Raw genomic sequence first — 13079 nt, forward strand, 5'->3', positions numbered from 1 at the left:
TCTTGTCTCTCACCAACACTTCACACGCGCAACTCCATATGTGAGATTTTTAAGAAACACACTTTTGGTCTTTATTTCGGACATATCTTATAACAACTAAACTAACAGACAAACTACACCATTCTATAACATTTGTCACCTCCATTTTTCTTAATAACAAATCTACAAGATCAGAACATGGGAAGTCATGAACAGTGTGTTTAATAAGGGAAAGTCCCAAAAGTGTGTGTTGGTTTTATGAGGCTCAATATAAAAGTAAAGTTCCACTGAACATGGTTGGTTTGTCAGGTGAATTAAGGTACCTAAAAACACCACTACCACATTATTATTATTAGTTTAATGCCACTGTCATATACACAGAGTAATAAGACTTTTATCGAATCACTCGTAATATGTTATCTTATATCTGTTACATTCAGTGTGAGAGTTGTGTTAAAGATTTCATATTGACTAAAGTCGATTTTATGAAATTGAGTTAAGTTTAAAGTTTCTTTCTTAATACATATTTGTTCCGACCTTAAGTCGGAGAGATAACATCGCAAGGATCAATCACCACATTCGATGTATTGTCTGCTTTAGAGATCGCTGCTCCGTCACAGTTTTATACACAAAAGACGCCTTGATAAAATGAAGAAAAAGAGAGTATTTAAACTATCATTGACCTCGACTCCCGAAAGATGTGAGATTATATTTTCGGTACCGGAACAATCCCTTGGACTCCACTTTTTAATCATTATTTATGTGCATTTTTGTGTTTATTGAATGACTTGTTTTTTGTATTGATGATGGTGGGATAAATCACGTGAGAAACACCCATGTTGTGCTATGTGACTTATAGAGGGACCACCTGCCCTGTTAAATAAGGGGAACCTCTAGATTTGGCACCCAATCTTCTGGAAAGAGGAATGGTGCATTTTGGGAGGAGAGGGATAAGGTAGACTCATGTGTGAAGCATGACATCTTAATTTTTGACCTCTGCCTCACATAAATGCAGATTCTTTATCATTATCATCACACCATCAAACCTTATACCCTACACTTGTCACTCTCTCATCACTCATCTAATCAACTAACTTTCTTACTACCACTTCATGCTCTCATGAAAAATTAAGAATAATTTATATTTTTTTTTTCTTAATTCATTTATACATCTTTTAAGACTCACATTCTTATTATATAATGTAGTTTATTATAGCAAATTGTGTATTTAGATATAGCTTTTAAGACTCACATTCTCACCAACATGATATACTATTGATTAATATTTTTATCTTTTGAAAATAAATAAATATTGTTCGAGAGATTAAGAACATTTAATAGTGTAAATTAATGTAAATCTTATTTTTTAAATTTCATTGATTTTATAAGATTGAGTTAGACTTAATATTATTTTTAAATATAATATTAAAGTTATTTAGAATCTATTAGATTAAAATATGATATCAGATATTATCAGATTACACATAAATAAATATACAAATTCTTCCACTTTTTAATAGATATTTATAATTAATTTTGCAAAGAAAGTACAAACTTTTATCTTACTATTTATGGGGTTATTAGGGTACAACCTTTCATACCTTTGGGTTTGTTCTTCTCCTTCTCTCAACTTTCTTTTTTTAAAGCATTCTCCATAATGACCCTATGCTTCTTTAATGGATAAAAAAATGCACATTATTCTTTTCATTTAAAAGAAAAACATGTCTTCGAGACGTTGATTAAAAAATATTTTCTTTCAAAGTGTAAAGATTTCCCAAGTACATTATATGGGTCTCACCAGAATACTTTTCATTAAAATAATTATTTTTTTTATCAATTTGCTTTAAACACTTAATTATATTTGGACAGTTTCAAACTAATGATGCTGGTTGTTATAGAGTTACTAGGATTCGCGTTTATAATTATGTAATAATTCTGAAGATCACATTTTATATATAATTATAAGTTATTTATAATGACAAAAAATAACACGATGGTCTAAATCTATGTACAGAGATACTGATACTGATCCAAGATAGTTTAAATCTATGTACAAAGATACTAATACTGATCCAACATGAATACAAAAATATGTATAATTTCTAAAATATAGGATAAAAAACATAACTCTATATATTACATAATTATTAATTATATAAATTGATAATAAAGATTTACGTGCATAAGTATGTTTCAATATTGTTTTTAAGTAGAAAGACAATTCAAAATGATTTGTTTCTTGCTTTTTGTAATAATAATAAAAATTTATACAATAAATTTGAATTTTTAAAAAATGAATGTTTTATCTATTTTAAAATTGTGTTAGAATCGTACTAAAATTGTCATAAATTTAATAAATATTTTTTAAATTGGATGCTTCACTGATAGGGATCCTACAAATGTGATGCAAGTATCGGTGTCTAATACATATATCCGACACGAATACCATTTAAGAGACGTGTCCAAGCTTTATAGGTCTAAGCAACTAGATAGCTAGAAAAAATTAATTTATTTTGACTAAATGAAAATGCTAAATATTTAATATGACGTCACATGATGACATGCACACGACAAAGGAATTTCATTGGTTAGTAGTAAAAAAGTTTGATGGGAAAATGAATGGTGGATACTAAATTCCATGCGTGAAAGTGCGTGCTACGGGGTTGCACTCTACGTTACAGAATGCACCTCTTGCGTTTCAACTTCTCCAAGATTCAGGTATGCACGATGAACGTACCACGTACGCGAGCCTTCACCACTTTCCCTGTACCTCACTCACACAAGAGTACTCCCTTTTCAAATTCGCAACGCGCTAAAACGCAAAGCCTTAATTAAAACGCCTTCATATCCGTGGGAGTGTCTGTGAAAGTGTCGTCTTATCTCGTATAGGCGCTGCTTATTTTGTCGTCATTAATTTAACGGCAACCCCTCTTTTTCCGTTAAAAATAACAGTGTGAAAAAAAATTATATTGTTTTAATGTGTGAAAAAATATTTAATTGTCACTATAATTTTGAGAACCCAAAACGGTAACAAATATGTATTGGGTAATAATTGTACTCAAATGGAATTAAATAATCAATCATGAATTTTCATGAGACTGAAACGTTTCCTATAAATGATTTCTAAAATAAGTTGAAAATTAAACTTTTTTGAGTTTTTGCATTAAAAATATTTAGTATTTAAAATTTAAGGTCTGAGAAGTAAATATATTACGAGTAATTCTTCGACTTAATAAAGAGAATAAAAGGGAGATAAATATTATGCAAATAGATATATAAAAAAATGATGAATACAAACGAAGTATAGAAAAATAGGTATTTATATTGATTGTGGTTGGAATATGATTATGATTGGAGTACCTACCTTTTTAATTATCTTTCCCGCAATTAAAGAAATGAATTTCAGTGAAAGATGGATGAACATATTTATGAGCATTTGATGATCATTGCAAACGAAACAGAACAACATTTGATTCTGTGGTAAAAAAAAAAAAACATCATCAGAATTAGTATCCTTATATAAGTATTGTCGTTTGTGAGAAACTTTGTTTTAATGTTTATAAAATGAGTTTGGAGCAGTTACAAGATGAAGGAAATCCGTTATAGAACATCAGCAACCCAGAGGAGCAGTTAATGAGTGTGAGAGAGATGTGGTTATAAGCATGGTTTTGGAGTCTAAAGAAACGGCGCAAAAGGAGAGAGTTGTTAGTGAGATAATGAGCGAAAGAAAAGGGTTTTTGAGTGAGTGAATGAATGAAAAGAAGAGGGTAGAAAGAAACAAGAAGAAAAACCAGAAAGAGGATGTGGGTGGTTAACTGTTTATGTGTTGCTTTAGCGACAAAATAGAAAAGAAGAGAGAGTGAGAGAGAAAAGAAGGAAGCAAAAGAGAAGAAAGAAAGAAAAGAACAGAGAGAGAGAGAGTGAGGGAAGACAGCTGTGGAAGGAGGGTTGTGGTCCCCATTACAAAATCTTTCTTCTCCCGCCTTCCCGCTTCTTGAATCCTTCTCATCTCTTCTTCTTCTTCTTCTTCTTCTTCTTCTCTCAGAGACTAATGTGGTGGTGCTACCTCTCTGGACATGGACATGGACACCCCAGAGAGGAACCAGATCAGTGCTACCCTCACCAAGTTTGAGGTTTGCTTCCACTTTCACACTCTTCAATTTCATGTCTCTTCTGGGTGTTGTCAACAACTTTCTTTCTCTGCTCCTTTTATGCATGCCTCTATTCACCACTTTGTTTCTTCTCCATTTTCGTTTCAACCCTCTCTCCATCTTAGCCAAATATATTCTCTTTGTATGTTCAAGTCATGGTCCCAGTTCTTTCCGTGGCAAAGTTTCTCTCTTTCGAAGCAAATCTTGCCAATTGTTTCACTTCTCTAGATCTCTCTTCAACTTCAATTTTAGAGGCCGTTTTTTCAGTTTGTTCTACTATTTTATTCTCTTCTTCTTCGGGCTCAAAACCTTTTGCTGATACAAGACTATACTTTGCGGGTTGCTACATACTCTTTTGTTAACAAGTTTTTGTACTTGTTTGTATCAAATTGAGAAAATTCCACACGAGCTTCTTTTCTTTTCTTTTCTTTATTTTTTGCATTTGCATAACAGCCAGTTAATTCGCTAAAACTGGATTTGACTGCCTCTAAATTTTTAAGATTAATGTTTCACCACAGACTTGTTGAGCAGTTTCTACAAACTGTTACGTACATTCTTGTAATGTTTTATAATGTTCAACGAGTAATCATTGTCAGATCTGGTCTGTTAACAATGATTTGTAAATTATTTATGTTTTGTTGTAGTTTTTGGCAAATTATGAAAAGATTTTCACCATTTTTTTTTTCTTTTGGTAGCTCAAGTTACTCTATTCCTGTGTGTGTATATAAGATTATCCTTTGAGTATGTTTTTTTAACCTTTGGTATATGCAGGATTCACCTGTTTTCAATTATATCAACAGTTTGTCTCCTATAAAGCCCGTTAAGTCTGTTCCCATCAGTCAAACTTTCAATTCACTGAGCTTTTCGTCTCCTCCATCCGTTTTCACATCACCCCACGTCAGCTGTCTCAAGGAATCTAGATTCCTCAGAAGGTAAATTTTGAAACTTTCTGATTTTTTTTTAATGTTATTTCTTGTTCTTTTGTATCATTGAGTTATCTATTTAGTAACCCAATTGTTCATCTTTAGACATATCCCATTGGGCACATCAAAGCCTAAGGTTTCTTCTGAAGATGCAAGTAAAGTTCACACAACAAGTGAAGAGACTCTTACAGATTCTACACGTCATAACTCGAGTGAATTGCAGGAAAACACTGATAAAGGGATTTCTGTAGAAGATGCTTCGATTGAGCACATAAAATTCTCAGTTGAGCCACAGCAAACTCTAAAATATAGCAGTTGTGGTAGCCCTGGCTATGATCCCCCACTTTGTGGTGATGAGGGTAACACCCTTTTGGAACTGCCCGATGAGGCAGCAGCAGATGAAACTGATTCAAGTGAAGGGCATCTTCAGAAAATGTGTCAGATGGAGCCAAAGAGTGAAGATCCAGAGTGTTATTGGGATAGTTTAGTTCCTGATGGCCCTGATATGCTGATTTTTAATTCCCCAGGTGAAGCAGAAGCTTTTAAGGGTCTGATGCACAAACCTTTGGACTCTTCTATACGGCTGAGCGATGTTATGTCTGTGCTGCCAATTTCTACCATCCATAATGGTAGGAAAATGTACTTTGTTGATTCGGTTGCTTCAGGTTCTGAACATGAAATTGGAGATCACTGTTTTGAGCCAACTACAACAGCCATGGACACAGACCAAACACAGGATAATCTTGCCGATGTCGTCTTGGTGACTAGCAATTCTAATGAGAACGCTAATGATCAGGTAGGCATGTGAAATCTGTCAGTGATAAGACATGGTTTTCTAGGCTCTGTTGCATTGATTTTGGTATGAAACATGTATATCAGTAAAAAACATTCAACTGTAAAATGATGCATTGTTTCCACATTTTTATTGTATGGTTGCTTATTATTGTTGGTTTGATGGGTTTGGCACTCTGTGTTTGGTTTACTTCTGTTTGTTTGTTGACAAGACTGAGTTTAGTTGTTAGACTTTTGTGTCTTGTTTTGAGAATGTGTTCTTTTGGAGGGTTAATGTAATTGTATAAAATGGTTGGGGGATAAGAAGCTTTGTGTAAGGGTTGGACACTCTGAATTGCCTCATTTTATTGTATTTTTTCTTTGCTGATAAAAAAAATTGTTGGTTTCTGTGGCTTGTGTTGAAGTAACATTTCTAATTTATTACTGTGGTTGTAGCCAATCAGTGCTTTATTGTAATTACATCGCAGCAATATTAAATGCATTTTTGTTTCAATTAGTATATGCTTGAGTAAAGAACCATGGTAATGGGTAATTTTGTATTCATTTTGTGGCTTTGTCTTCTTTCTACTTGTTCATAACTGTATGTAACAAATTAATCTATAAGCACTCTTGGGTGGTTTTGGTTTCAGCTTGTTTCTGTCACTCATCGTGCCATAAGGAGGCGTTGTCTAGACTTTGAGATGGCCAATGTACAAAGGAAGAACTCTGAAGATAATTCAAACGCTGGTTCAAGTACATCCAATGAAAAGCAACTGCATCCAGCAAAACTCAATGGGAATTTTCAGAGGGGAATTTTGCAGGGAATTGGTTTACACCTGAATGCACTTGCTGCCTTAAAAGAATACAAGGGCATACAAATTGAAAATTTGTCTTCTGGCACTTTGCAAATCTCTACAAGCATAGAACATCAGCATCTATCGTTGGTACCTGTCTCATCTGAAAGAGAGTTGGATTCATCAGACAATGGGCTTCAGCCTGCTGAAGATTGTTCCCAGCCATCGGTTTACATGGCTGGTGAAGACTTCAATAAGAATAGTAGCCCCAGAAAGAAAAAGCAAGTGCAGTTTTTTATTAACTGTGCATCCATTTTTTTGAATTTTTCCTTCATTAGTCTCATACCAAGTTTGATTTGCAGGCGTAAGGTGGAGACACCTGGAGAAACTGAGGGCTGTAAACGCTGCAATTGCAAGAAGTCAAAGTGTTTGAAGCTGTAAGTTTGAAAAGAATGTTGTTAATCTTCATTTTGTGATTCAGATCTATGAGATTCAGATCTATGAGGTTCGGACACTTCTCTTAAATGGTGTGTCCGTATCATACATACGTGTTGGACAACCAACACTGACAAATTCAAAAATGTTTATTGGATTAATTTTCTAAAAACTTATTTATTATGATTATAAAAATAAAGAACAAATTATTTTGAATCAGTGATGAAAAACATCTTTCTACTAAAAACATGAAACATACTTATAAAATCTGTCAATTTATATAATTCATAATTATATACTCTATATATAATCTGTATTCGTGTCGTGTGTATGATACGTAGTACAGAATATTGGTTAATGTCTTAACGTTAGACACAAGCGTTTTCTTGCAGTTATTATAAAGTTTTCATTGCATGAAAGCTTGAGAACCAAGAAAGGGAAAGAAAATGACCTCACTATATTTGAAATTTTGAAACTGACCTTATTTTCCTTCTCTTTTTTGTATCAGTTACTGCGAGTGCTTTGCTGCTGGTGTCTACTGCATAGAACCCTGCTCCTGTCAGGATTGCTTCAACAAACCTATTCATGAAGACACAGTTCTTCAAACTCGCAAGCAGATTGAATCTCGTAATCCTCTTGCATTTGCTCCTAAAGTCATCAGAAGTTCTGATTCTGTTCCTGAAATTGGGGTTAGAAAATAAACTTAACTCGGTTTTTCACTTGTACAATTTAAACCACCTTTTAAAGGGTGTTCATTATTATCTTCTTGCAGGATGATCCAAACAAAACTCCAGCTTCAGCACGACACAAAAGAGGATGCAACTGCAAAAAATCAAGCTGCCTAAAGAAATATTGTGAATGTTATCAGGTTTGCACCCTTCTCCATCATTCCATCCTGTGTATGCTTTCAGTTCCAGTTATAATATGAATTACAAATGGTATTTTTCATTTGCAGGGTGGTGTCGGTTGCTCCATTAGCTGTAGATGTGAAGGGTGCAAGAATGCTTTCGGCAGAAAAGATGGTAGGTTTTCAATCAGGATCATCGAATTGGCTATCAATTTAATCAATTAGACGTGTCTTCAGCATTTCGATGGTTTTCTACGAGACTTGGACATTCTTCTTAAATGTCAGATACACGTATTCAACACTGACTCGTAGGATATATATAGATTGAAGTGTCTAATTTAAAAAAATATTTGTTGAATTTCTGACAATTTTAACACTGTTCATGTCCTACATTTTAGAAATTATACGTATATCCGTGTCTATTTCGTATCAGTATTGTATCTGTGTTACTATTTGCTGACATTACTGTAATTAATTGACATGTTATGATTTGACACAATTCCTTAATATTTTTGGTTCAGGTTCTGCTCCTGTAGGCATAGAAACTGACTCAGAAGAGATAGAAGCAACTGAGAAGGGTGTGGCAGAAAGAGCTTCACACAAAACTGAAATTCAGAACACTGAAGATCATCCTGATTCTGCTACTGTGTCAACACCATTACGATTTTCCAGGTTTGATATGATCACTTTTTTTCAGTTGAGATGATGAACAAAAGCAATATCCCTTATTGATTGATGTTATTCCATTTCCATGGCACAGGCCATTGCTTCCATTGCCCTTTTCATCAAAGGGAAAGGCACCAATATCCTTTGTTACCACCATCTCAGGCTCTGCATTATTTTCCAGCCAAAAGCTTGGGAAACCAAACTCTCTTTGGTCTCAATCTAAGCATTTTCAAACTGCCCCAGATGAAGAAATGGCAGATATTCTCCTAGGTGATACCTCTCCTATCACATGCATCAAAACTTCTTCTCCAAATGGCAAGAGAATCTCCTCTCCCAGCTGTGACTTGGGATCATCACCTAGTCGCAGAGGTGGAAGAAAGTTGATATTACAATCCATTCCTTCATTTCCTTCTCTCACCCCTCACCCTTAGAATGTTCTTTTTTTGGTTCTAAGTTAGTTCCCCACTTCCTTGTTACTCATGGTTTTAGTTTGTTGCAATAGAAGCCACGCCTTAGGTTTTTATGTATATTGAGCTCCCTTTTACTTTGGTAATAATATGTTGCATTCCTTCCATAATGTACTATTTAAGTAATAGTTATAATCATTCCCTTTCGGTTATGATTTTGGCCATTTCTTCCTAGTGGCCACTGTTAGAGGATTCATCTTAATATAAGCTGTTGATTTGTCCCAGAAAGTGAATTGTAACTTCATCAACCAAACAAGATATATAGTTTTTAAGCAACACTGACAGAGAAATCAATCCGTTCCAAGCTATCTAACACAATCACTAATATACACACTAATATGGACATTGATACGATACAAACACAAACATATGTATAATATTTAAAATGTAGGCACAGGATACGAATCTATATATTACATACTTATGAATTATATAAATTGACAATAAAAATTTATGTGCACGAGTATATTTTAATTTTTTTTAGCAGATAATGTATTTCTCTTGTTTAAAATTGTGTTAGAATCGTACTATAATGGTTAGAAATCCAACAAATGTTTTTTGAATTGGATACGTGTCCTAGGAATGTTATACGAATGTCAGTGTTTGATATGTGTCCGATACAGAAACGCTATTTAAGAGAAGTGTCCGAATCTCTTCCAAGTCTTAAATTTGTGATGAAGTATTCGATTCATTGTTCTCCAAAAGTAATGTTGAACCTTTTAATTATCCTTCTGTCAAAAAAAACTTTCGATTAACCATATTGTATTCATATCTAGTACTTGTAGGTCTTTTGAGGAGGATTGATTGACAAGATTTTAATGCAATGAATTTTTTCTTTTATGTTCTTGTTCATTTCTAATTAGTGTGTGACTTAGACTTGAAATTGAACTCCCTTATACATTTTTATATCCTTTGGGCTCTGCAACAGTAGTGTTGCATCTTTGGTAAATACTGAAAAATAGTCTTATTTCCCTAACAAGTTCTTCATTCTCTTTAAGACTAATAAGTTTCTTTAGAATTATGCATCTTTACACACCTTCTAATTTTGATTTTGATTCAGCTCCTCTGTCTCCTTCATCTACAGTGCATTCTTTCATCATCAAACCAGAAACACTTTTAGTTTTGTTGAGAAGTTGTATATCTTTAAGAAACTTTCATATTTGTTCTTGTTTGAACAAGTCAATTTTCTTTGTTTTGAATCTATTCTTAACGTCAATGGATTAGTTATTTCCTAATTTTCAGCTAAGTTATTTATTATTAGTATGGTTGCTAGAATCATGGAATGTGAGTTCTTAAAGTTCTTACCAAACAATCACCTTGTTAACTATCTCCAATAATTTGTAAGAGTGCTCTTTCATAGTTTTGCTCTCTAATCAATTTATTATTCTTGTATTCATTTTTTAGATGGTCTTGTTTTAGCTTTTTGAACCTATGTTGATCATTCTTGTAAAAATTGTGTTTGAAACACTAGAGAAATAAAACTTAGCTTTGGACTAACTTAGCTTTCAACTTGTCTTTCTATAGAATTTTTAGAAAACTACTGCACTTCACAATCTTCTTTTTAGCCTTCAAAATGTGACATTTCAACAACTAAGGCATCATAGTTTTCCAATAAAAAAATAAAATGGGTTTTACAATTGAAACATTTGTTCAAATATGTTACTAAATTATAACCACCACTAAAACTATTTACTAATTTGATTATTTGTTTTTGTGGATTGTGCGTGTTTCAATGCACACCACAGTTATATATTACAGAAAAAGTGGCTTAGGTGAAAATGATTTGTTGTGATTTGAGGGAAGGGTGTTGGGTACTCATACATAGTCATCGGTTAGTTCAAACACCTATTCAAAGATGTGAGATTTCATTTTTTCAGTGTTCAGTGTGATATCATATGCACAAGCTTTCTTTCAAAAATCTCCACGATCAAAATATTGCCTCAACGGATACCCACAAATATTTTTTTATGTTTAAATTGGTATTGGTTTGAGTTTAGAATATGAATTTAGAATCAGAGTTTTATTACTTTTCGCTCTCGATTAAAATTTGACAATCACAGCTTCGACAGATCGTTTAGTTTCGTTTATATTTTACACAAGAATGTTCGATTATTAAGTTATTACACACTCTTTTAAGGATGACTGCTTTAGGCAAACCTTCTGATTGTCTATGCACCCTTACCTCTTTTATCACTAAACGGTTATTTAGGAACCTTAACTCGTGATCCAGACAGTTTCTCTCTTTACGATGAAGTTTATCTCTCATATATTTATTAATAAAAATTATTTTAAACGTCTCAAAAACGTTTAAATTAATATTAATTCAAGTTGAAATGAAATAAAAGTTTCAATACTTTTTACTCTTGAGATGATGATAATATTTATAGAAACTATATTGATTTAATGAACGTGGAAGATTAAAATTGACCCAATAATACCCAAATATTGGTAATCGTTTTATGAGAAATATTTATAGTGTATTATTCGGTAATTAATAGTGTTGGTAAATTAAGATTTTGCGCCGCACAACCTTTATGACCCATTTTGCACTGTGACGGTTGACCAACAATTCTGAAAAATGAGAATTATCTAAATAGGAATTGTTATATAAATAGGTTTTGAAAATTTGGTTTGACCAATGATGAACTATGTGATGACCTAGCCCTCAATGTTGAATGGGATTTGGGTATTCCTTAACATATTCCATCTTCTTATTCTTTTATTTTTAATTTACTATTTTTCATTAATTTAATGTTATATTATTGTTTGTTTACTTTACTAATATTATATACATTTATTATTTTAATAAAAAATTTATAAACCCTTCCTCCCTCCAAAAATCCACTCCTAAACACATTGGTACAAGAAAGAAAATAGGGTAGATAAAAATAGAGAAGAAAAAGTAGGTCAAAATAAGGTAGTTTTTAAGGATGTGTAATTTGAGAGAAACACAAAAATTAATAAATCATTATTCTCTTACAAATATTAACTATTTTAATATTAATTTCAACTTTGTAAGCATGAAAATTGTTCTAAGAAAAAGATTAAATATCATTTCACAATTGTAATTTCTTGAAAAGATAAATTAAACTAAATTTTGTATTTTTATTGGCTAGCAATAATAAATGTTAATTATTAACTTTTCAATATAATGATTTTATTTTAAATTAAATCAAACTATTTTTTTTTATCAAAATAATTTAATTTTGATTTCATAATTTCGGTTTAAGATTGTGTTTTCATTATTTAGGAATGACTAATGTTAATCATTAATATATTTAATATCATGTTTACATTTTAAAATTTTAATTAATTAGTTATATTTTATTTTTTATATTTAATAATTTATTTAATTAATATATTTTTAAAAAACAACCTTTTTTTTGGGAGAAATTGTTTCTCCCATACTTCCGTAATTTTATATTAATATTTAGATATATTTTCCAACAATTAAATTAATTTATTCTTATTCGTGAATCTTAGAACGTAGATAAATTTACTTTTAAAAATGAAAACAAATATTATTTAAAATTTAAAAATAATTTAAATTTAAAAAAGTTCACTTTTATGATTTGTTGATGATAACTTCTAAATTATTATTTTTCAATGTTACATTTTAATTTTTCAATTATTAATTACTAATTACTTTCTATTTTCTATGTTTTCTAAATTCTTTATTCAATATATATTAATAAAAAGTAACGTTTATTCTCGAGAGAAATTATTTATAATATACTTTCTTATTTTTATATATTAAGATGTAAAGGTAGAAGAGATATCAAATTAGGTGATGTAATATTTATAATGTGTAATTGTTGTAGAACGTATGGTAGCAGTGTTACATCATCTAGAAGTAAAGATTAAGAGAATATTCAAAATTTGTCATCTAAAATGAGAACTATGATAAAATATTTAAAACGAAATCAATTTTAAAATTTGTTTTTTCTTGCAAATGTTAATTGTAAATATTTCAATTTCATCTTTCTATTTTTCAATTATTAATTACTAATATTTTATTTTAATATTTTGTAATCACTAATTTATTC

The 13079-nt window shown here is 31.5% G+C and overlaps 1 protein-coding gene across 1 annotated transcript; it reads left to right on the plus strand.

The window, feature by feature from the left end:
- The first annotated feature begins 3353 nt into the window (after nt 1-3353).
- Nucleotides 3354-9185, plus strand: LOC137810366 (protein tesmin/TSO1-like CXC 2). The gene is made up of 10 exons (XM_068611593.1): nt 3354-4112; nt 4902-5062; nt 5159-5849; nt 6475-6899; nt 6981-7055; nt 7562-7742; nt 7826-7921; nt 8009-8075; nt 8422-8572; nt 8661-9185. The coding sequence occupies exons 1-10, from the start codon at nt 4056-4058 to the stop codon at nt 8995-8997; spliced, it is 2241 nt and encodes a 746-aa protein (XP_068467694.1). The 5' UTR covers nt 3354-4055; the 3' UTR covers nt 8998-9185.
- Nucleotides 9186-13079: the final 3894 nt, after the last annotated feature.

The sequence above is a fragment of the Phaseolus vulgaris genome, chromosome 2, assembly GCF_000499845.2.
Source record: "Phaseolus vulgaris cultivar G19833 chromosome 2, P. vulgaris v2.0, whole genome shotgun sequence".
Taxonomy (NCBI): Eukaryota; Viridiplantae; Streptophyta; class Magnoliopsida; order Fabales; family Fabaceae; genus Phaseolus; species Phaseolus vulgaris.

Bases quoted from the DNA above. Each gene is read 5' to 3' on its own strand.
- LOC137810366 (XM_068611593.1), top strand. From the start codon at position 4,056: ATGGACATGGACACCCCAGAGAGGAACCAGATCAGTGCTACCCTCACC. The intron at 7,056-7,561 runs GTAAGTTTGAAA...TTTTTGTATCAG, and splicing joins AAGTCAAAGTGTTTGAAGCT to TTACTGCGAGTGCTTTGCTG. The intron at 7,922-8,008 runs GTTTGCACCCTT...TTTCATTTGCAG, and splicing joins AATATTGTGAATGTTATCAG to GGTGGTGTCGGTTGCTCCAT.